The sequence below is a fragment of the Arvicanthis niloticus genome, chromosome 6 (assembly GCF_011762505.2).
Source record: "Arvicanthis niloticus isolate mArvNil1 chromosome 6, mArvNil1.pat.X, whole genome shotgun sequence".
NCBI lineage: Eukaryota > Metazoa > Chordata > Mammalia > Rodentia > Muridae > Arvicanthis > Arvicanthis niloticus.
This window is the reverse complement of record NC_047663.1, coordinates 107,132,878-107,154,204: the sequence shown is the minus strand read 5'-3', so window position 1 is coordinate 107,154,204 and position 21,327 is coordinate 107,132,878. Positions and strand designations below refer to the sequence as shown.

The 21,327-nt window shown below is 54.0% G+C and overlaps 1 protein-coding gene across 1 annotated transcript in view; it reads left to right on the top strand.

The window, feature by feature from the left end:
• Positions 1–21,327, top strand: part of Notch1 (notch receptor 1) — a 45,951-nt gene that overhangs the window by 20,422 nt on the left and 4,202 nt on the right. The window contains exons 5-33 of the mRNA XM_034505412.2: positions 1,549–1,671; positions 2,154–2,387; positions 2,966–3,121; positions 3,282–3,467; positions 3,781–3,894; positions 4,614–4,727; positions 5,009–5,242; positions 5,322–5,432; positions 6,222–6,414; positions 6,680–6,825; positions 7,012–7,125; positions 8,977–9,096; positions 9,380–9,532; positions 10,277–10,505; positions 11,032–11,233; positions 11,967–12,120; positions 12,216–12,400; positions 12,845–12,977; positions 13,211–13,468; positions 13,549–13,661; positions 14,491–15,062; positions 15,254–15,655; positions 16,591–16,739; positions 17,657–17,873; positions 18,073–18,160; positions 18,251–18,416; positions 19,281–19,576; positions 20,886–21,033; positions 21,126–21,223. Coding sequence (XP_034361303.1) covers positions 1,549–1,671; positions 2,154–2,387; positions 2,966–3,121; positions 3,282–3,467; positions 3,781–3,894; positions 4,614–4,727; positions 5,009–5,242; positions 5,322–5,432; positions 6,222–6,414; positions 6,680–6,825; positions 7,012–7,125; positions 8,977–9,096; positions 9,380–9,532; positions 10,277–10,505; positions 11,032–11,233; positions 11,967–12,120; positions 12,216–12,400; positions 12,845–12,977; positions 13,211–13,468; positions 13,549–13,661; positions 14,491–15,062; positions 15,254–15,655; positions 16,591–16,739; positions 17,657–17,873; positions 18,073–18,160; positions 18,251–18,416; positions 19,281–19,576; positions 20,886–21,033; positions 21,126–21,223 — 5,408 coding nt within the window. The remainder of the gene's footprint in view (positions 1–1,548; positions 1,672–2,153; positions 2,388–2,965; positions 3,122–3,281; positions 3,468–3,780; positions 3,895–4,613; positions 4,728–5,008; positions 5,243–5,321; positions 5,433–6,221; positions 6,415–6,679; positions 6,826–7,011; positions 7,126–8,976; positions 9,097–9,379; positions 9,533–10,276; positions 10,506–11,031; positions 11,234–11,966; positions 12,121–12,215; positions 12,401–12,844; positions 12,978–13,210; positions 13,469–13,548; positions 13,662–14,490; positions 15,063–15,253; positions 15,656–16,590; positions 16,740–17,656; positions 17,874–18,072; positions 18,161–18,250; positions 18,417–19,280; positions 19,577–20,885; positions 21,034–21,125; positions 21,224–21,327) is intronic.

Here is a 21,327-nt window from a genome sequence, read left to right as displayed (position 1 = left end):
GTCTTGGTGGCCACATAAGACCTCAAGTGTTGAGAGGCTAGACTGGGCTGTCATGTAGACGGGAGAAAGCAGTCTTGTTCAAGGAACTTGTGCATGGGGCTGCCACCATCCACCTTAGGTAGGGTGGGGTGAGTCAACTCCGAGTGCTTGGAGGTGGAAAGAAGGGAAGCAAGAGCTGGGTGGGGTCCAATTACCATAGCTGGTGGGTCCCAGAGGTTGATGTGTAGTGGCTGGGTCACCCTTAAAGACAGAACGCACACTACCCTGTGTGGAGACAGGCCGTTTCAGGGCAGGGAGAGATAAAAATTGTCCACTCAAATTACTGTTGAAGGGACTCTGGTCTGGGCACAGTTCTACCAATCATTTGGGCTCTCAGGTAGCTCTGTGCCAGGTTTCCTGAAGACTGTATGAACCAAGGAAATGTAAGGAACTAAGGTCAGGACAGAAGTTAACCCTGAGAGCTGACTGGGAATTAAAGTGACTCTGGCTCCTGTGTATCCTGTTGAGCCACACTTGGCCCCTCAAGATCTCACAAGCCTGGTTTCCCTGGAAGATGCTGTACAGGCAGAGGAGGAGGCTTTGGCCAGGCTCCACATAGGACCTATGATCCCTTCTCTCCCCCAGTGAAATCCTTCTACACCTGTTCAGGGCACCTCCAGGCTTGCTTCTTCCTGGAAGCTTGCCCTGTGCTAGAATAAATCTCTGCACAGGCAAGGAGACAAGCTATTTGGTCTTGCTGACCCCTAGGCAGGCACAGGCTCCAAGTTGGTTCCTCCCTCACCCAGATAAGCCTTTTCCAAGCCTTCAGCTTCTTGCTGTCATGCAAGATGTTGGGGGTGGACGGGCATCTTTGAAGAGGAGGCAAACAGGTGGGTTCTCCAAGGGCAGGAGGGGTTCAAAGGCATCCCCAGAGATGGTGTTAATTAGTAACTGGCTGCAGGTTTGGCTGTTGCCAGACTCGCCTTTCTGGGTTGATCATTGAACCAGCGGGAGTTGAGGAGATTAATAGCTAACTGGCTGCTGAGGAGACCCTCGTGAAGGCCACGCTGCAAGCCACACCTTGGGGCCCAGCCCCAGGCTAGATGGGCTGCCTTAGCCTGTGGAGGAGAGACAGTTGCCCTGGCTGTGCCCTGAGGAAATCACAGGTTCTGACTGAGCAGGCCTGCCTGGATCATACCATTCTGGTTTCCAATTTAGTGCTTCCAAGCTCCAGTTTTAGCTCCAGCAGTTTTAGATATTCATGGCTGCCCCACTGGTTCAGTGTAGACAGCCCCAGTGTGCAATTCTGTTAGTGGTTTTACGGCAGAACCTTCTAGAGCACTATGTTCCTGGCTCCCTGTCTGTTTAGTCAGCTCTTTACATAGCGACTTTCTAGAGAGGAACTATCACCTGTGGACACAGGAGGAGGGATGCCATGGAAGGGTAGATAGGTGCCTTGTCCAGAGCAGGACATTGCAAGTCTATCCAGAAACTGAAGACACCAGAGCCACCCGAGGCTCCTCGGCAGACCCCTGAGATCAGGCTAATTTGCTGGCCCCTGTCCCACAGGCTTTGCTGGACAGAACTGTGAAGAAAATGTGGATGACTGTCCAGGAAACAACTGCAAGAATGGGGGTGCCTGTGTGGATGGTGTGAATACCTACAATTGCCGCTGTCCCCCAGAGTGGACAGGTATGTTCATGGGGCTTGCATGCGGGAGCCTTCTACTAACTGAACTGCACACAACAGAGTGGTAGGGAGGTCTGAACTCTGTTCCATGCTATGGAAGCCCACACTGCAAGACCCAGGGTGGCCCAGGAGACTGGCATCATGGGGCAGCTCCTTTGCTTCCAGTTGGAGTCAGCCCAGCTCAGCATCAGATGGTTCTTGTGAGCTGTTAGCAGCTCATATCCAGAATCAGGTCCTCGGCACTGAGCCATACAGAAGTCTAGTTTTCTGGGCAAGCTACCAGGGATGAATACAAGTTGTCCTTAGGGGGCTCACAGGTTAGTCAGCCATGAGATGACGGCCTTTTGGGCTGGAGAATGGGGTAACGTGCTGGCTGCATAAGTCATCTAGGAAGACTTCCTGGAGAGAGTGGCTTTCAGCCCCACAACCCAGAGCAGGGAGCTCATCTTGCAGCTTGAGATGGATGGTCCTGTGGCCCCTCACAGGTCAGTACTGCACAGAAGATGTGGACGAGTGTCAGCTCATGCCCAATGCCTGCCAGAATGGTGGAACCTGCCACAATACCCACGGCGGCTACAACTGTGTGTGTGTCAATGGCTGGACTGGCGAGGACTGCAGTGAGAACATTGATGACTGTGCCAGTGCTGCCTGTTTCCAGGGTGCCACCTGCCATGACCGTGTGGCTTCCTTCTACTGCGAGTGTCCTCATGGGCGCACAGGTGAGTGAGTGCAGGAGTCTTCTGAGAGAAGGGGAACTTGAATGGCTCACCACCCTTGGTGGAAACACCTGGGGGGTGGGCATGAGTGAGGTGGGAGGGACCAGCTTCACTCAGATATAGGTCCAGGGCTGGGCATGCAGCTTGGTTGGTAGAGTGGCTGCCTAGCATGCACAGGGTCCTGGACTCAATCCCTGGTGCCACATAAACCATGGGTAGTGCCACATGCCTGTCAAAACAGCACCCAAGGAAGAGTAGATCCAAAGTTCAAGGCTATCTTTAGCTATAAAGCAGACTTGAGTTCACCCTGGAGTATGTGATACCCGGTTTTAGGAAAGGGATGAGAGAGAGAAAGCTGTGTCTCTTTGGCAATGACCATTGCTGGAGACCATTGTGTCTCCAGCAATGACCCAGTAAGCCTTGCTGGACAGAGGCATCCTGGTGATCCGAGTTTTGTGAGATGCTTGAGTAGGTCACAGAGATTCACTCCAGGGTGTTGGGTGAGGATGGCCCAGCTGCAACAACCTGTTAATCCCAGGATAGGGAAAAACAGTGCCACTCACCTCAGCCGCCTCATCTAGGTCTGCTGTGCCACCTCAACGATGCATGCATCAGCAACCCCTGCAACGAGGGCTCTAACTGTGACACCAACCCTGTCAACGGCAAGGCCATCTGCACCTGCCCCTCGGGGTACACGGGGCCAGCCTGCAGCCAGGATGTGGATGAGTGTGCTCTGGGTAGGTGCAAATACACAGGCAACAGTAGCAGACTGGCTGTCACATATGGGGGATGTGACTGTCCTGGAGAACCACCAGTTTGATGGCATGGGCTGGGGCGATGCAGGTGGTCTGGAGGCTGGAAGGCGTAATGAGCACTCCTCCGTGCCTCCCTCACCAGGTGCCAACCCTTGTGAGCACGCAGGCAAGTGCCTCAACACACTGGGTTCTTTTGAGTGCCAGTGTCTACAGGGCTACACGGGGCCCCGCTGTGAGATTGATGTCAATGAGTGCATCTCCAACCCATGTCAGAATGACGCCACTTGCCTGGACCAGATTGGGGAGTTCCAGTGTATATGTATGCCAGGTATGTCTTATGCCACTTCCCACCATAGGGGCTGCCAAGAGCAGGGAGCGGGAGAGTGAGTCAAGGCTGGATAGCTTCAGGTAAGATTTCTGTCAAGGTTGGCAGCATCTGGGAAACGAGGGCCAGGATAACAGGACAGAGTGGAGAATATACCCAAAGTTGGGTGCATAGACCCAGAGTAAATACAGATATGGACCGCAGTGGCCACACTAGGCCTGCATGAGGGAGGGTCACTTCTCTTCCCTAGTCTTCAGCTGGGGCTCTAGAAGGGCCTACTGTAGCCATCCTCAGTCTTACCATCTCCCGTCCACAGGTTATGAGGGTGTGTACTGTGAGATCAACACTGATGAGTGTGCCAGCAGCCCCTGTCTGCACAATGGCCGCTGCATGGACAAGATCAATGAGTTCCTGTGTCACTGTCCCAAAGGTGAGGTCACCTACCTACCACAGGACCTGTGTCCTCATGATCTCTTCCCAGACTCCTTTGAGGGAGGACTTTGCCTTGTGAGTTGACTAGGTTTTTTCAGGCTTTCCTCAAAGGTAAAGACCCACGTGAGTGGGCATTACAGGGAGCCTGGCACCAGAAACCCTTTACTAAAGGAGGGAAGGATGAGCAGGAGCTGCACTGCTCCCAAGATAGGAGAGTCCACCTGCTTGGCCCTGTCCTCTTCGTGATGGTCATGAGAGTGAGGACATGGTGTGGGGATCTGACCTTTATGGCTGGGAAGAACTTGGAGGAGGGACAAAAGAGCCCTGGGAAGGCGGCTCTCGCCTACCCCAGGGCTGGACCAGGCCTGGGCTTTCTGAGATGTAAATCAGCCATCCTAGACTTGGTCAAGCTAGGGGAGTCCCATTCACAGCCTAGTGCAGCTGTAACCGTAGCAACCAGAGGCTGTTTACGAATAAGGCCCCTCTGTTGGGCCAGGAAGGCAGCCACTGAGCAGTGCTGAACAAGTAGCTGATCAGAGGAGCAGGGTGCAACCAACAGTTACAAGGGCAGGTTGAAGCCTGGAGTGGCCCCTGATGCCAAAGAACCCTCTAGGGAGCCCATGTGAGCAGGCATTCACCTAACTCTAGGGTTTGTGGGTAACAGTCAAAGGGCTAGGATACTGTCAGATATAGCCATCCCCTCTTCCCTGGCCACAGGCTTCAGCGGGCACCTGTGCCAGTATGACGTGGATGAGTGTGCCAGCACACCATGCAAGAACGGCGCCAAGTGCCTGGATGGGCCCAACACCTACACCTGCGTGTGCACAGAAGGTACAAGAAGCAGTGCAGGATTTGGGGCTAGATAGTGGTGAGAAAGGGACAGGAAACTGGGGAGGCCTTAGTTTGGGGCCATATAATCCGAGGGTGAGGAACTTAACTTTGCTGTGACTCCAGGCGGGATTGATGAGAATATCCCAGGGTATGTGACACCCCATATCCATCAGTGGCCAGGCGGTGACCCTGCTCAGTGTTTTCCCAAGGTGTGGCCAACTGAGTGTTGAGGGAGTAGCTGGCCCTGAAGCTCACCAATGCCCACCTTTCCTGCCATCTAGGTTACACAGGGACCCATTGCGAGGTGGACATTGATGAGTGTGACCCTGACCCCTGTCACTATGGTTCCTGCAAGGATGGTGTGGCCACCTTTACCTGCCTCTGCCAGCCAGGCTACACAGGCCATCACTGTGAGACCAACATTAATGAGTGTCACAGCCAGCCGTGCCGCCATGGGGGCACTTGCCAGGATCGTGACAACTCCTACCTCTGCTTATGCCTCAAGGGAACCACAGGTGACTGGTCAGAGCTGGCAGTGGGTGGAAAAGGATGAGGCTAGGCTTGGAAGCTGACCACATGCCACGTTGCCCCTAGGACCCAACTGTGAGATCAACCTGGATGACTGTGCCAGCAACCCTTGTGACTCTGGCACGTGTCTGGACAAGATCGATGGCTACGAATGTGCCTGCGAACCAGGCTACACAGGTGAATGGCTGAAGTCAGAGGTCAAGGTCAACCCTAGAGTCATTAGATGAATGAGGTCTGGGCGGGATTGTGGGGGTACCAGGGGTCTAAGGCCTGGATGACACAAGCTGGGTGTCTACTACCCAGATCTTGGTCTGCCAACCAGTGGAGGTATCATAAAGACTGGGTGGCCTCCACATGCCTTCTGTCCTGTCAGTGTTGGGTTGGCCCTGGCCATGTCAGACTTAATGACCCAGTAGGCTGAAGTGGCGAGGCCAGAACTCTGAGGCCAGGCTCTTGGACATGTGTTCTCCCTTCGATCTGATAAGCTCCTTAGCTTCTCTGAGCCTTGGGGACCATGTCAACCAGAGGGACAGTTGGTACCCCTGTTCCAGAGGTACTCTAGGAGGGCAGAAGAGAGTGGGTCTCAAGGCTGTAGTAAAGCTTGGCTGAAGAATGACTCGGTTGTTAAGCTGTTGGCCCAGCATGCACAAAGCCCTAGGTTCAATTCTACTGCCGCATAAACCAGATGCAGTGGCATATGTAACCCTAGCACTCTGACATTGAAAGCAAGAGGATCAGAAATTTAGGTCAGTCTCAGCTACATAGTTTGTGGCCAGACTGGAACACATGAGACCCTGAAGCTACTGGCACTATGGTCATGTGACACATTGCTACATAAGGCACTTTACGATAGCTCAAAATTTCATAGATTAGCACATGGGGAAACTGAGGCCCAGCTAGGTCTGTCTCCAGGAGAGGTGGGCTCTGGGTAGCAGGCCTGGTATTTGAGCCCCTTCCCACCCACAGGGAGCATGTGTAACGTCAACATTGATGAATGTGCGGGCAGCCCCTGCCACAATGGAGGTACCTGTGAGGATGGCATCGCGGGCTTCACTTGCCGCTGCCCTGAGGGCTACCATGACCCCACGTGCCTGTCGGAAGTCAACGAGTGCAACAGTAACCCCTGCATCCACGGAGCGTGCCGGGATGGCCTCAATGGGTATGGCAGACTGGCCTGGGAGCTACCAGCTTGAAGCCTAGGGCAGACACAGGCTGGGTGAATGGGTGCTCCTGTGAGGTCAGTGGTCTGAGGTCAGCCCCTAGTGTCAAGGTCACATTGTCCCAGTGTGGAACCCTTGTGCGATCTTGGGCAAAGTAGATACCTCCAGCCCAGTAGGTGATGTGTCCTTGCCCTTAGACTTGAAATGTAGTCTTATCTAGCAGGAGGGCTCTGAGCCCAGGCTACAGTCCAGGCCTCTTTGTAGGTACAAGTGTGACTGTGCCCCTGGGTGGAGTGGAACAAACTGTGACATCAACAACAACGAGTGTGAGTCCAACCCTTGTGTCAATGGTGGTACCTGCAAAGACATGACCAGCGGCTACGTGTGCACCTGCCGAGAAGGCTTCAGTGGTGAGTGTGGTGGGTGACACAGCAGAATGGGTCCTCCCTGGTGGCCCGGGCTGGCAGTATAAATGGCATCCTCTGTCTTGGTCCACCTAAAGCTGCTGCCATTTCTCAGGCTGGGTCCCTGGCTCTCCTGAGTAAAGGCACAGGGCAGAGGTTCAGGCCCACCCACTCACGGTCTTCTTCCTGTAGGCCCTAACTGCCAGACCAACATCAATGAATGTGCCTCCAACCCCTGCCTGAACCAGGGGACCTGCATTGATGATGTCGCCGGGTACAAGTGTAACTGTCCTCTGCCCTATACAGGTATGAGCAGCCAGGGACTTTAATTGGCTTTGGTGGTAGCCAGAGGGGCTGAGAGTATATGAGCTCACTAGGCATTGAAGAAGGTTCTGCTCCTTGCTGAGGGCCTTATGTCCTGCAGCACTTAGGCCTGGGCCTGGGGATAGTCACCAGATGAGCAAACACAGAGACTGCCTGAGAGGAAGCTCCAGGGTGTGTATATCCGGGTGTTTATCTGGCATGTCTGGAGTGAGGTAAGCACCGGACTCCTCCAGAGAAAGTCCAGGAGGCTGACTGGTAGATACTGCATGGATAGTGTCCACTTTGCCTGTGCCTCTGGGGGCCCTGGCTGCCCTCCTCTGCTGGCTGGGCCTGGGATTCCTTTGATGGCAGCTTCTTTGTGTGAGTAGACAAGGAGCCCTCTGTTCAAATAAACAGAGGCAACTCCTGCCATGGGCACTGCCTGAGGAATGGCGAGAAGTAGACCCCCTGCAGGAGAGATGTGCATTAAACATGAAAGCCATGGACACATTGCCCCCCACCCCTGCAGCTCCCAATAGTGCCACTGAATGCTAGTGGCTTCTGCCGCTGCTGCCGCTGCTGCCGCCGCTGCCGGGCTGGGTTCTGGACATCACAAGTGGGTCTGTGAAGGTGGAGGCCCTTCCAGTGTTCCTATGATGCCTGGCAGCTAGTGACCAGAATGCTGATTTTTCTTTTGTTGTTTGTTTGTTTTGTTTTTTGACAAAGTTAAAGGGCCTGGATTTTGTCTCCTGTGTTGCTCAGTGAGGAAACTGTCACCAGCCAGGCATGCCCCATGTCCCTTTTGGTCTTGCTGCTATCGGGGGCTGCGGGAGGAGTCAAGCAGTGCTGACCAGCTTCCTGCTGGCCTGCTTCCTGCTTCCCTTGCACAATTGTCGGAAACTCCGTCAAAGTTCCTGTCTGCCTAGGTCACCATGGAAACCGATAGAGAGAGAGAGGCCCTGGAGACTCTCACCAGCGGGCTGGGGACATGGTGGGAGACAAGGAAGATAAGGCTTCCTTGCTTAGCTCCTGGAGTCAGCCATGGCCATAAACAGGAAAGTTAGCTAGGATTACAAGGAGAATCACCTGGGTCACACATGGCTCCCCCAGGCGGTTATCAGATTCACTGCCCTAGTGTGAGGCTGCATCCCATGCTCTCTGACAAGTATGATGTGCTTGGGGTAGCCACAGTAGCTCTGTCTCAGGAGTGAGCCTCCTGTGACCTAAAGCTTCAGGATCAGCTCAAGGTTTTTCCTGGAATGGGGAGCAGGCCAGGGTCAACCACCTGTTATAGTAGGGTCTTATTTTGAGCTTTTCTGGTTGGGCAAGGCTCAGGCTTCATCTTGTAGCATTTGGGAGATGACAGATGGCTTCTGGGGTTAGATAGATGGAGAAAAAGTACTTCTTGTGGAAACATGAGTCCTGTTTCATGAAAACAGGGTACCACTAAATGCCCATAATCCCAACGTTTGGGAGCAGAGACAGATGTATTTTGAAAGCTCACTGGCTGGCCAGCCTAGCTCCTGATGGCAAGCCTCTGATTCAGTGAGACTCTATCTCAGAGGAATAAGGTACAGGGTTGGTAGAGGACACCTGACATCTGTCTCTGCTTCTGTATACAGTCGTGTGCACTTACATACCCACATGCATATACTATACAGTTTTTTTTAAAGTGGCTTCAGAGAGGAACTTGATTCTGCTTTTTCTCTAACTTCCTGTCTGTAATCATCATCCCTCCCAGATCAGAGTCTGGCTAGGCAGTCATACAGCATCTCCTATTACCCAGCCTGCCCCATGGAAGATGCTATGGGCCAGACTCACTGGGTTCTATCTACTATATATCTTTCTTTCTAGGAGCAACATGTGACGTGGTGTTGGCCCCATGTGCCACCAGCCCCTGCAAAAACAGCGGGGTATGCAAGGAGTCTGAGGACTATGAGAGCTTTTCCTGTGTGTGTCCCACAGGCTGGCAAGGTGAGGCTTTCCTGGTCCCACCTGACTGGGACAAGGATGGCGGATGGGAAGTCAGGGGCCCCGGCCAGCCTGTGGGACAGTCTCCAGAGATGAGCCCATCAGTGCTGAGCCACCTGCTCTGGGAAGCTCCAGGAGCAGGAGATGACCTTGGATGACCCTTCCCATTCTGACTCCATAGCCTTCTGTTCCACGGAGGTCAGAGGAGCACTGGAGATAGACAGACCAGCGAGGGCAGAGGCTCAGAGGGTGGGGGTAGGTAACCAAATGAATTTTGTCCTCACAGGTCAAACCTGCGAGATTGACATCAACGAGTGTGTGAAAAGCCCGTGTCGCCACGGTGCTTCCTGCCAGAACACCAATGGCAGCTACCGTTGTCTCTGCCAGGCCGGCTACACGGGTCGCAACTGTGAGAGTGACATCGATGACTGCCGACCCAGTAAGTGGTACCTAGCTCCCTCTGTTCATCCTATATCCGAGTGCCTCTGTCCCTAAGCACACATGGCAGAGAGCTACTGAGAGTCTGAGGTGGGAAAATAGTCTTGGTGCCTGGCAGTCATGCAGGGCTGTGGGTAGCCATGCCCTCAGCTCAGACCACCTGCCTGTGCCTGAAAAGAGAAAGGTCAGAGGCTAGAGACAGGCCAGGAGGTGGTGGGTGAGCATCATTAATGCTTCACATGGGCTGACCGGAGTGGCTCCAAAAGGCTTTGCTGCTACATCTCCCAGTTGAGTGGTATGGAGCAGAGGCACCAGGCATTTCAAAATGATGGCATGGGGGCCTAGTTGTATTCAGCCTTGACACTTGGCCCTTGTCAGGACCCACTGAATTGTGTAGGGCTTTGGGGATGCCCCCATCCTGAGTCAAAGCTAAAGACAGAGATTGAGAGAGTGTCTTCCTGGCATCATCAGCGTGTGTGTGTGTGTGTGTGTGTGTGTGTGTGTGTGTGTGTGGTGGGCTTTCCCATGACTGCTCTGTGAAGCCCATTGCTTTGGGCCTGAGAGAAGGAGCATTTGCAGAGCAGATCCCAGGCCCAGTGCTGGGATCAGCCTGAAGTGAGTGGCCTTATCAACAGTGTTATCAAGGCTTGCTGTGAGCTCTTGCCACCCCATACCACCTTCTCAGCCCCAGGACCCCATAGCATGGCCAGTGGCTGACCAGAGGCTCATCCTTCTATCCCTCCAGACCCATGTCACAATGGGGGTTCCTGCACCGATGGCATCAACACGGCCTTCTGCGACTGCCTGCCCGGCTTCCAGGGTGCCTTCTGTGAGGAGGACATCAACGAGTGCTCCAGCAATCCCTGCCGAAACGGTGCCAACTGCACCGATTGTGTGGACAGCTACACGTGCACCTGCCCTGTGGGCTTCCATGGCATCCACTGCGAGAACAACACACCCGACTGCACTGAGAGGTGGGTCCAGACCTCACCCTACTGCACTGAGAGGTGGGTCCCGACCTCACCCGAGACAGAGAAGAAATGGATGGTGGAGGACACAAAGTCTTGACAGCATGACATCTCAAGTGGGTGTCATGCCCAGACCCAGTGGGCATTCAGCACTAATCGAGCTGAATCCAGTGTTGTTCATTATGTTGCAGTGTCCCTCCTAAAGGGGACTTTGTGACCTCCAGTGACTTAGAACAAGGAAGTTTATCCAGAGGAATTGGGGAACCAGTCTCCTATCAAAGAAGAGCTTTGTGATTCATGTTAGTTCCCCTTTTGCCCTGGCTGCCAGGAAACTTAGAGTTAAATAGCAATCTCAAGCCTGACTTCTGATGTGTTTCCTATAGTGTTCTTTTTTTAAAAAACACCATGCATCCATAAGCTATAATATCTCTGCTCATGATTTGAGTGTTGCAGCCAGGTAGAAAGAGCCACCTCTCCTAGCAAGGACCTTGGGGGTACTCCTCACTCTTCCCTGCTTCTCATCTGCCTCTAGCTCCTGCTTCAATGGTGGCACCTGTGTCGATGGTATCAACTCTTTCACCTGTCTGTGCCCGCCTGGCTTCACGGGCAGCTACTGCCAGTATGATGTCAATGAGTGTGACTCTCGGCCCTGTCTGCATGGTGGCACCTGCCAAGACAGCTATGGTACCTATAAGTGTACCTGCCCACAGGGCTACACTGGCCTCAACTGCCAGGTGAGCTGAGGTTACAGATGTGACCCAGAAGGCTGCGCAGCCCTGAGTCACCTACCTTCAGAGGGCCAGGGACACAGATGCAGAGAGGGCTCCCTGGGGTCGTCATTGGTTGATAGAGCCAGAGTAGACCCACATCCTCTGGGAAGATGCCAAGTTAGGTGCTTCTGAGGGAGACAGGTGGGCATGGATGCCCGCCAGGCTCTTGCTTCTCTGGAGTGTGTTATGTGGCCATCTATCTGAAGTAGCGTGGGGCAGTGCTCATCTCTGGTGGAGGATATCCAAGGGAAGGCAGCCAGTGGATTGTAGAGAGCCTTGAAGGAGACCAAGGGAGACATGGAGCCCAGTCCCACGTTGTTCCCAGGGCAGGAGGTGTTGTGAGTCCTGTGCCTGAGAGTTCTTAGGTGACATTCTTTCTGAGCTGGTGGGGGTGGGAGTGGGGAATCAGGGAATAGAATGCTCTACTCCAGTGGTGCTCAACCTGCGGGTCATGACCCCAATAGGGGTTGCATATCAGATATTTACATTACAGTAGCAAAATTACTGTTATGAAGAAGCAATGAAATGATTTCATGGTTGGAGGTTACTACAACATAAGGAACTGTATTAAAAGGTTACAGCATTAGGAAGGTTAAGAACCACTGTGCTACTCAGAGCCAGCCAGGACCAGGGCAGGAGAGTGCCCCTGGCAGTGAGAGTTGGTCGGGGAGAGGCTGACCACTGCCTGTCTCCTCAGAACCTTGTGCGCTGGTGTGACTCGGCTCCCTGCAAGAATGGTGGCAAGTGCTGGCAGACCAACACACAGTACCACTGCGAGTGCCGCAGTGGTTGGACTGGCCTCAACTGCGACGTGCTCAGTGTGTCCTGCGAGGTGGCTGCCCAAAAGCGAGGTAACGCCCTGGTGCCTCCCAAGTCAGGAGGGAATGGGCAGCAGTCCTAAGAGTTGGAACCCAGGCCTCAGCTCCCTTTCATCTTGTCCACACAGGCATTGATGTCACTCTCCTATGCCAGCATGGAGGGCTCTGTGTGGATGAGGAAGACAAGCATTACTGCCACTGCCAGGCAGGCTACACAGGCAGCTACTGTGAGGAGGAGGTGGACGAGTGCTCACCTAACCCCTGCCAGAACGGAGCTACCTGCACTGACTATCTTGGAGGCTTCTCCTGCAAGGTGTGGGCCGTCCTGGGGTGGCGGGGAGGGTATCAGTGAGTATCCGTGCAGGAGGGCTTTCGACTGGGAGCTAGTGTATCATGGCAGACTGAGCCATGTTAGAGCAAGGTGTCACATACCTGTGCAGGATCCAGTCACATTACAGATGTACTGGAGGAGGGGGGAAATATGCCAAGCAGTAGGCATATTTAGGGCACCCCTTTCCTATACGGTTTCATGGTACCTAATACCTGCTCCGAGACCTCACCCCTGGGGGACCAGGTGTTGTCCCCTCCCCACCTTGGACACTTACTTTAACTTACTGAGGTCCTGCCTGGGGTCTGCTGGGTGGAGTCCTCGAGTCAGGGATGCCGCTGTAGCCTAACTGTGTGTATGGCCTGCGTGGCGAGTGGGAGACATGATACCACAACCCCAGCTAAGCCATGGCCTGTGTCTTTTCTACAGTGTGTGGCTGGCTACCATGGGTCTAACTGCTCCGAGGAGATCAACGAATGCCTATCCCAGCCCTGCCAGAATGGCGGTACCTGCATTGATCTGACCAACACCTACAAGTGCTCCTGCCCCAGGGGCACACAGGGTAAGGGTGGGGACCTGGATGGCATGGGCAGGATCCAGCCAGAGATCACTCAGTCTTGTCTTGTGGGGCCAAGATGATTCAGAGCTGACCACGGAACAGGAATCTTAGTAGAAAGATGGGCTCCAATGGCACTGTGCTACCTTCCCTGGGTCCCAGTTCCTAACTAGACTGGGCCACACAGGACAGAGTACAGTCAGTATCATCTCCTGATGGTGTCTATGGTCACCTTGCAGGTGTACACTGTGAGATCAATGTCGATGACTGCCATCCCCCCCTTGACCCTGCCTCCCGAAGCCCCAAGTGCTTCAACAATGGCACCTGTGTGGACCAGGTGGGTGGCTACACCTGCACCTGCCCACCAGGCTTCGTCGGGGAGCGGTGTGAGGGTGATGTCAATGAGTGTCTCTCCAACCCCTGTGACCCACGTGGCACCCAGAACTGTGTGCAGCGTGTTAATGACTTCCACTGCGAGTGCCGGGCTGGCCACACTGGTGCGTGCCTTGGGCAGGTGGGTCAAATGGGTGGATGGGCAGTGTCTGCAGAGCTGGCTCCTTACTGTCCCTTCACACAGGACGCCGCTGTGAGTCAGTCATCAATGGCTGCAGGGGCAAACCATGCAAGAATGGGGGTGTCTGTGCCGTGGCCTCCAACACCGCCCGTGGATTTATCTGCAGGTGCCCTGCGGTAGGTGTCCCCGGCCATTGTTGGCTACAAGGGTGCAGGTCTGAGGGTGCCTGAACCCCCCTGACTCTTAACGTTGGGTGCATCTGTCCCCCATCCACCCTCACTCTTGAGCAGTCAGCCTGAAGACCTCTAGCAGAGACTAGGGCCCAGGTCACATGCTTCCTCGTGTCCACTCCCAAGCTCGTTCATAAACCTTGAGTGGCCACAATCCATATATGACTGTAGTCTCAGTACTCTGGAGCCTGAGGCTGAAAGATTGCCTTGTGTTTGAGGTACCTTAGGCTGCAGAACAAGACCCTGTTTAAAAGGTTTATTTCCTGCTGTGCTGTGTTGGAACTTGACACATGCTGAGCGAATGTCTTCCCACTGTGTCCTAGCCCAACATTCTTAAATAGGTGTTCGTCTTAGAGCACTTTTAGGTTCGCATGAGAACTTAGCAGGAGGGCCAGGTCCCCACCCTGCTGGCCACTTCCTATGGTTGCTGCCTTGTGTGGAAGGTGTTGAGAGTCACACTCAGGGCTGGCACTAATATGCTGTGTTTGCTCTGGGTGTTGACACACAGGGATTTGTACACATACAGTGTACCAGTGTCAGCCTTGGGTTTCGTGGCTCTTAAAAATTCCTAGGGTTCTCCCCATTCAGATATCCCTCCAATTTGAAGCTCTTGGCAATCCTGACCTTCATATGGTGAGGATGTTTCAAGGGCCTCCTTATTGGGGCAAGACCATGGACACATTTCACAGACTGTGGCCAGGCCTAGGCTGGAGTGTGCATGGTGTCTCTGAATCCATGCACCCTGATTGAATACTCTGTCCTCTCTCCACCACAGGGCTTCGAGGGTGCCACGTGTGAGAATGATGCCCGCACTTGTGGCAGCTTGCGCTGCCTCAACGGTGGTACGTGCATCTCAGGCCCACGCAGCCCCACCTGCCTGTGCCTGGGCTCCTTCACTGGCCCTGAGTGCCAGTTCCCAGCCAGCAGTCCCTGTGTGGGTAGCAACCCCTGCTACAATCAGGGCACCTGTGAGCCCACATCCGAGAGCCCTTTCTACCGCTGTCTGTGCCCTGCCAAATTCAACGGGCTGCTGTGCCACATCCTGGACTACAGCTTCACAGGTGGTGCTGGGCGCGACATTCCCCCACCACAGATTGAGGAGGCTTGCGAGCTGCCTGAGTGCCAGGAGGATGCAGGCAATAAGGTCTGCAACCTGCAGTGTAATAATCACGCGTGTGGCTGGGATGGTGGTGACTGCTCCCTTAACTTCAATGACCCTTGGAAGAACTGCACGCAGTCCCTGCAGTGCTGGAAGTATTTTAGTGATGGCCACTGTGACAGCCAGTGCAACTCGGCCGGCTGCCTCTTTGATGGCTTCGACTGCCAGCTCACCGAAGGACAGTGCAAGTAAGTAAGGCTGGGTTGCTTCAGAGTCCCAGGGCTAAGGAGGCTGAGGACCAAACCGAACACCAGGAACATGAAGCCAGTGTCCATCCCTGCCCATAGCAGGTCACCAAGCACATTTCCCAGGTCTGGCCCAGTCAGGGTGGGTTTGAGGCTGGGATGAGACTGAGTGAGTGCATCCTGTACCTCCTCAGCCCCCTGTATGACCAGTACTGCAAGGACCACTTCAGTGATGGCCACTGCGACCAGGGCTGCAACAGTGCCGAGTGCGAGTGGGATGGGCTGGACTGTGCAGAGCATGTACCCGAGCGGCTGGCGGCCGGCACGCTGGTGCTAGTGGTACTGCTTCCACCTGATCAACTGCGGAACAACTCCTTCCACTTCCTGCGGGAGCTCAGCCACGTGCTGCACACCAACGTGGTCTTCAAGCGGGATGCGCAGGGCCAGCAGATGATCTTCCCCTACTATGGCCATGAGGAGGAACTGCGCAAGCACCCGATCAAGCGCTCTACAACGGGCTGGGCCACCTCTTCACTGCTTCCTGGCACGAGTGGAGGGCGCCAGCGCAGGGAGCTGGACCCCATGGACATCCGTGGGTGAGTGAGCTCAAGCTCCTGCTGCTGAGGGCTGTTTCCCAGTGTGTCCCTGGGTTCCCTAACCAGCTCAACCCTGGAGGCGTGACCGGAAAGCACCTGGAATGATGAGGACCTGGCAAGCTTCAGTGTTTGCCCAGATGTGGTTTTCAGGCCCCATTGTGTACCAGGTGTTAGAAACCAAGCTGATTAAAGCCTCCAGGGTGTCCCCTGGAGCTAAGTCACCCTAAACCAGTCCTGCCCCTCAGTCACTACAGCCCTAATCCACACTGCAGAGAAGGCAGTGACGGGTGCAGAAGGGTACTGTTCCTGAGCCTTGAAGGCAGTGAGGAGGCACAAATAAGAGCATCTCCTGGATGTTGCACAGAGCCACCTGGGGATGGGCAGGGAAACAGCAGCCAGGCCAAGTGCTACATTTGGGGGTCCCAGGAGCCCGAGCTGTTGGGCCTCTGTCTGGTGGAGCCTTAGTGTCTCCTGACCCCAGTGGTTCCAAGTCCTTGTTTTCTTGGCATGAGACTGTGGTGAAGGTCAGAAATGTATTGTCAACTGGAGGCTGTGTTAGAATCCTGTGTCTGAGAGGCCAGTGACTAAGAGTTGGTGACTTGGCTGGCATGAGAGACCTGGCTCTCTGGATCTGAGCCTGCTGTTCCCTCAAGCTCGAGAGTCACAACTGCATCCCCGAAGTTCTGTGGGACACCAGGTACTGCTCTCAAGAGAGCATTGGATGCCTAAAGAGTATCTGTTCTCTGAAGTGAAGAAGAGGGGTGCTGTGCACCTCAGGGGCAAGGGTACATAGTAGAATGAGCCCCTGAATGAGTGCTGAAAGGCAGGGCTGTTGTCTGATACACCCTCCGGGTCAGGGTGACAGGACAGGGAGTCAGCTGGTGTGCAGTAGCACACTGGAGTGTATCTGATCTCACTGTGCTGTGTGTTCTCAGCTCTATTGTCTACCTCGAGATCGACAACCGGCAGTGTGTACAGTCGTCCTCGCAATGCTTCCAGAGTGCCACCGACGTGGCTGCCTTCCTAGGCGCTCTCGCCTCACTTGGCAGCCTCAATATTCCATACAAGATCGAGGCAGTAAAGAGTGAGTGATCAGGGGCTGGAGGGATGGCTCAGTGGTTAAGAGGACTGGCTGCTCTTGCAGAGGACCTTGGTTTGAATCCCAGCACCCATGCAGCATCTTACAACTATCTGTAACTCCAATTCCAGGGCATCCAACACCTTCTGACCTCTGCAGCCACCAGACATGCACAGGGTCCTGACATACATGCGGGCGAAACACCCATACACATTTTTAAAAATTTAATAGTGTCCTACTCCCACCAGCCCTGCCTCTTCTGAGATGTGTTGCTTGGGTGGAGGGAGAGTCTGTTTGGGAGAAAGGGTCACAGGCTGGCACTCCTTGTGCCAGCTGCCATCCCCAACTCAGGAAGTGCTTTTCTGGAATTTTTTGTCCCCGTGGCCTTCATCCCAGTGGCTAGTGGGAGCCATAAGTCAAAGCTGTCCCCTAAGATGAATACAAACATCAGAACGTGTGGAGGAGCCGTTTTTCTCAACCCATTCTTTACCCCTGATTTTTCTTTGTTGGATATTATTTCAAAATCATTACTAGGGTTTTTTTGTGGTGTTTTTTTTTTTTAAGAGAGAGAGAGAAGAATTGATCGGTGTCATGTGAAGTGTTGAAGTTTGTATCTTGAAAATCCCCCTAAATCCTTTGTCTTAACAGCTCAATGCGAGCGCAGTGATTTGAAGTTCACTAATCCTCCTTCTCAAAAGGGGAGAAGTGAGCACTGTCTCCAGACAGATCAGCTGGTGCAGGAGAGAATTTAGCGATAGTTTGCAATTCTGATTAATCACGTAGAAAATGACCTTATTTTGTGGGGTGGGATGGAGGGGAGTGGGTGAGGAGGCACTGGCCGTGGAGCCAGTCTGCCGCCCCCCACCAGCCCACAACATCACCACGCCTGACGTAGGGTGCTTGCCTGCCGCCCCTGCCTGCAGGTGAGCCGGTGGAGCCTCCGCTGCCCTCGCAGCTGCACCTCATGTATGTGGCAGCAGCTGCCTTCGTGCTCCTGTTCTTTGTGGGCTGTGGGGTGCTGCTGTCCCGCAAGCGCCGGCGGCAGCATGGACAGCTCTGGTTCCCTGAGGGTTTCAAAGTGTCAGAGGCCAGCAAGAAGAAGCGGAGAGAACCCCTCGGCGAGGACTCAGTTGGCCTCAAGTGAGTGGACACTGCCCCCACTGTGTGTGGGGAGGTGAGTGGCAGGGCTGGTGGGGGTGCCTTGCTCCTGCAGGCCCATGGGCCCATCTGCCCCAGCCTGTTACCCTAAGCCTATCTGCATTTAGAGGATGCCCATATGAGTTGTGGCTTCAGGGCATTTCCTGGAGTACCTGCTCAGTCTCCCTACCCCCACACCCAGGCCCCTGAAGAATGCCTCAGATGGTGCCCTGATGGACGACAATCAGAACGAGTGGGGGGACGAAGACCTGGAGACCAAGAAGTTCCGGGTGAGTCCAGTAGGCTCCCACAATTCCCTGGGTGGCACCTCCCACTTCGGCCCCAAGTGATGAGGCTCTGCTTACTCTGTCCAAACGCAGTTTGAGGAGCCAGTGGTTCTTCCTGACCTGGATGATCAGACTGACCACCGGCAGTGGACCCAGCAGCACCTGGATGCAGCTGACCTGCGCATGTCTGCCATGGCCCCAACACCGCCTCAGGGTGAGGTGGATGTTGACTGCATGGATGTTAATGTTCGAGGACCAGGTAAGACCACTGGAAACACATGCACAGATCCCCTAGCATAGACTTAGAGGCTAGCAGGACTTGAGGAGGGCTGGGTCACTGAATGGCTCTGTTGGAGCAGGATCCTCCCCTGAGCTGATCTTCTGACTTCCACTGCCTCCAGAGTATACTTTTTCATGAAAGGCTGCTTTTTGACAGTGAAAGTGTTAATCCCCCCCCCATTTTTTTTTTATGAGACAGTGTCTTACTCTATAGACCAGGCTCGCACCAAATATGATGTGTCAGCATCTAGTATGCTGGGATTATAGGTGTAGCCCCATGCCGAGCTAAAGTGTTGACTTTTAAAATTATATGCATCTATAGGTGTATATAAAATATACACATATATATATTTGTTTTATGTGCATGGTTCTGCCTGCATACATATCTGTGTTTCATGTGCATGCCCAGTGCCTGTGGGAAGTCTGAAGAGGCCATTGGATGCCTTGGAACTGGAATTACAGATGGTTGTGAGCTGCCACATGGGTGCTAGGGATTGAACTCAGGTCCTCTGAAGAGCAGCCGATGTTCTTAAGCACTGAATCATCTCTCCGGTCCTTATTTTATGCTTTAAAGCATTTATTCATTTGAGTGCACACATGTACCATTGTGCACACATGAGGTCAGAGGACAACTTGCAAGTGTAGGTTCTCTCTTTCTATCATGTTGGTCCCAGGGTGTCTTCCAGGGAGGCAGCACTGCATCCTCGGGGACCTCATCTGGAGTCCCTTAAACTGAAGGCTCTGGCAGGACTGCCAGGGCCATGGCTGAATGTTGACCCTCCCTGAGTCTGACACCACCACCCTTCCCATACCTACCCTCCCCCTGTTTCTGTCCTCTCTGCAGATGGCTTCACACCCCTCATGATTGCCTCCTGCAGCGGAGGGGGCCTTGAGACAGGGAACAGCGAAGAAGAAGAAGATGCACCTGCTGTCATCTCTGACTTCATCTACCAGGGTGCCAGCTTACACAACCAGACGGACCGCACAGGGGAGACCGCCCTGCACCTGGCTGCCCGGTACTCTCGTTCAGATGCTGCCAAGCGCTTGCTGGAGGCCAGTGCAGATGCCAACATCCAAGACAACATGGGGCGCACGCCATTACATGCGGCCGTTTCTGCAGATGCTCAGGGTGTCTTCCAGGTAGGCAGCACTGCATCCTTGGGGCCAGTGACCTCATCTGTGGTCTGACTGGCATGGACCCTGCAGTCTCTAATTCCAAGTGTGACTGGGTAGGGATAGCTGGCACCTCCACACTGGAACTGCACTTTGAAGGAAGTCCAGGTTACAAAGGGCATCAAGCCCCACCTGTGTTCTCTGAGCAGACTGGCTGAAGGAGGTGTTGAGGAGCCGACAGGGTGAAGAAGGGCCTCCCTACCCTCAGTAAGACCCTCTAGTCTCTAGGCTATGGCCTTAACTTGAGTCTCCACCCCAGTGCTATAACCTTTACAGCCTAGCCCCACCCCATTCAGCTGTGGCTGCAGGCATAGCTCATGGCGGCAGAAAGAGAGCTTTACCAGCTGCTGGTCCTGGCCTGCAAACCTATCTCCTGGCTTTGCCTAGAAGCCTGGAGCCAGCCAGGGTGGATTTAAGGATTTAGCTGCTTGGGTCTCCAGAGACCATTCCTAGTAGTTGCTTCTGCGTGTTGCCAGCCAGTGACCTCTGCTACCAGACCCATCCTCTAGGCAGCCTTGGAGCAGGCTCCAATGGGGAATAGACCAGGCATCAAAAGCTTGTCGTTTAATCATTTCTTAACTTGAGCCACACTTTGTCAGTCTGCAGAAGAAATTAAACAGGGCAATGTACACCTGTTATCCCAGCCCTCTAGAATCTGAGAGAATTGTGAGTATGAGGGTTAGCCTGGTCTTCATAGAAAGACCCTATTTCAAAATAACAAAGAGATTGAGATGAGCCACAGGTTAAGTTGAGCTCAGAGCAGGGACTACCTGGTGTACAGCTCTCCACATGGCCTGCTTTGCTTGCATAGACAGACATGTGTACCTTTTGTAGGAATCCAGGCAGTGCTGTGAATCCTTACCCAGGTCCCCACCCCACTCCTCCCACCTGGGATTCAAGCAGGGAAGCTTAGCAGTTTAGCTAAGCTTCAAGTTATAGCTGTGGACCATGAGTGGGATCCCATTCTGGTTACCCCCCCTCTGTCCCCCATGTATGCAGTTTGATTTCTTTAACCTGGAGGTAGTTCTGGCAGCCATGACCAAAAGATGAGGCTACCTGTGGTCCCAGTGGGTCCCCAATGTCACTAGGGGCTGGGGTTCTTCTCATTCCATCTCCTGCACATGGAGTGTAGCTCCACAGCACCCATCTTCCTCAGGGGCTCACCTGAGTCACGGGAATAGTCCAGTCTTTGACATGAGCTCAGTCCAGGCATTGGTTCCTGGAGACGTGGGCTTGTGTTTAAATCACTCTGCCTGAATCCATCCCTGCCTTCCAGATCCTGCTCCGGAACAGAGCCACAGATCTGGATGCCCGAATGCATGATGGCACAACCCCACTGATCCTGGCTGCGCGCCTGGCCGTGGAGGGTATGCTGGAAGACCTCATCAACTCACATGCTGATGTCAATGCTGTGGATGACCTAGGTAGGCCCAAGCTGCAGCCCCGCCACTGAGGACAGCAGCCGGTGCCTGGACTGCTCAGCCCTAACCCGCTCCTCTCCTTGCTTCCTTTCCAGGCAAGTCGGCTTTGCATTGGGCAGCCGCTGTGAACAATGTGGATGCTGCTGTTGTGCTCCTAAAGAACGGAGCCAACAAAGACATGCAGAACAACAAGGTAAGCAGAGGGGATGCCTTAACCACAGAGGCATGATGGGGAATCCGGTGCAACCATACATTGACCATTTAGAGGGTTAAGAGTGTCTGGGGCACAGCTAATTT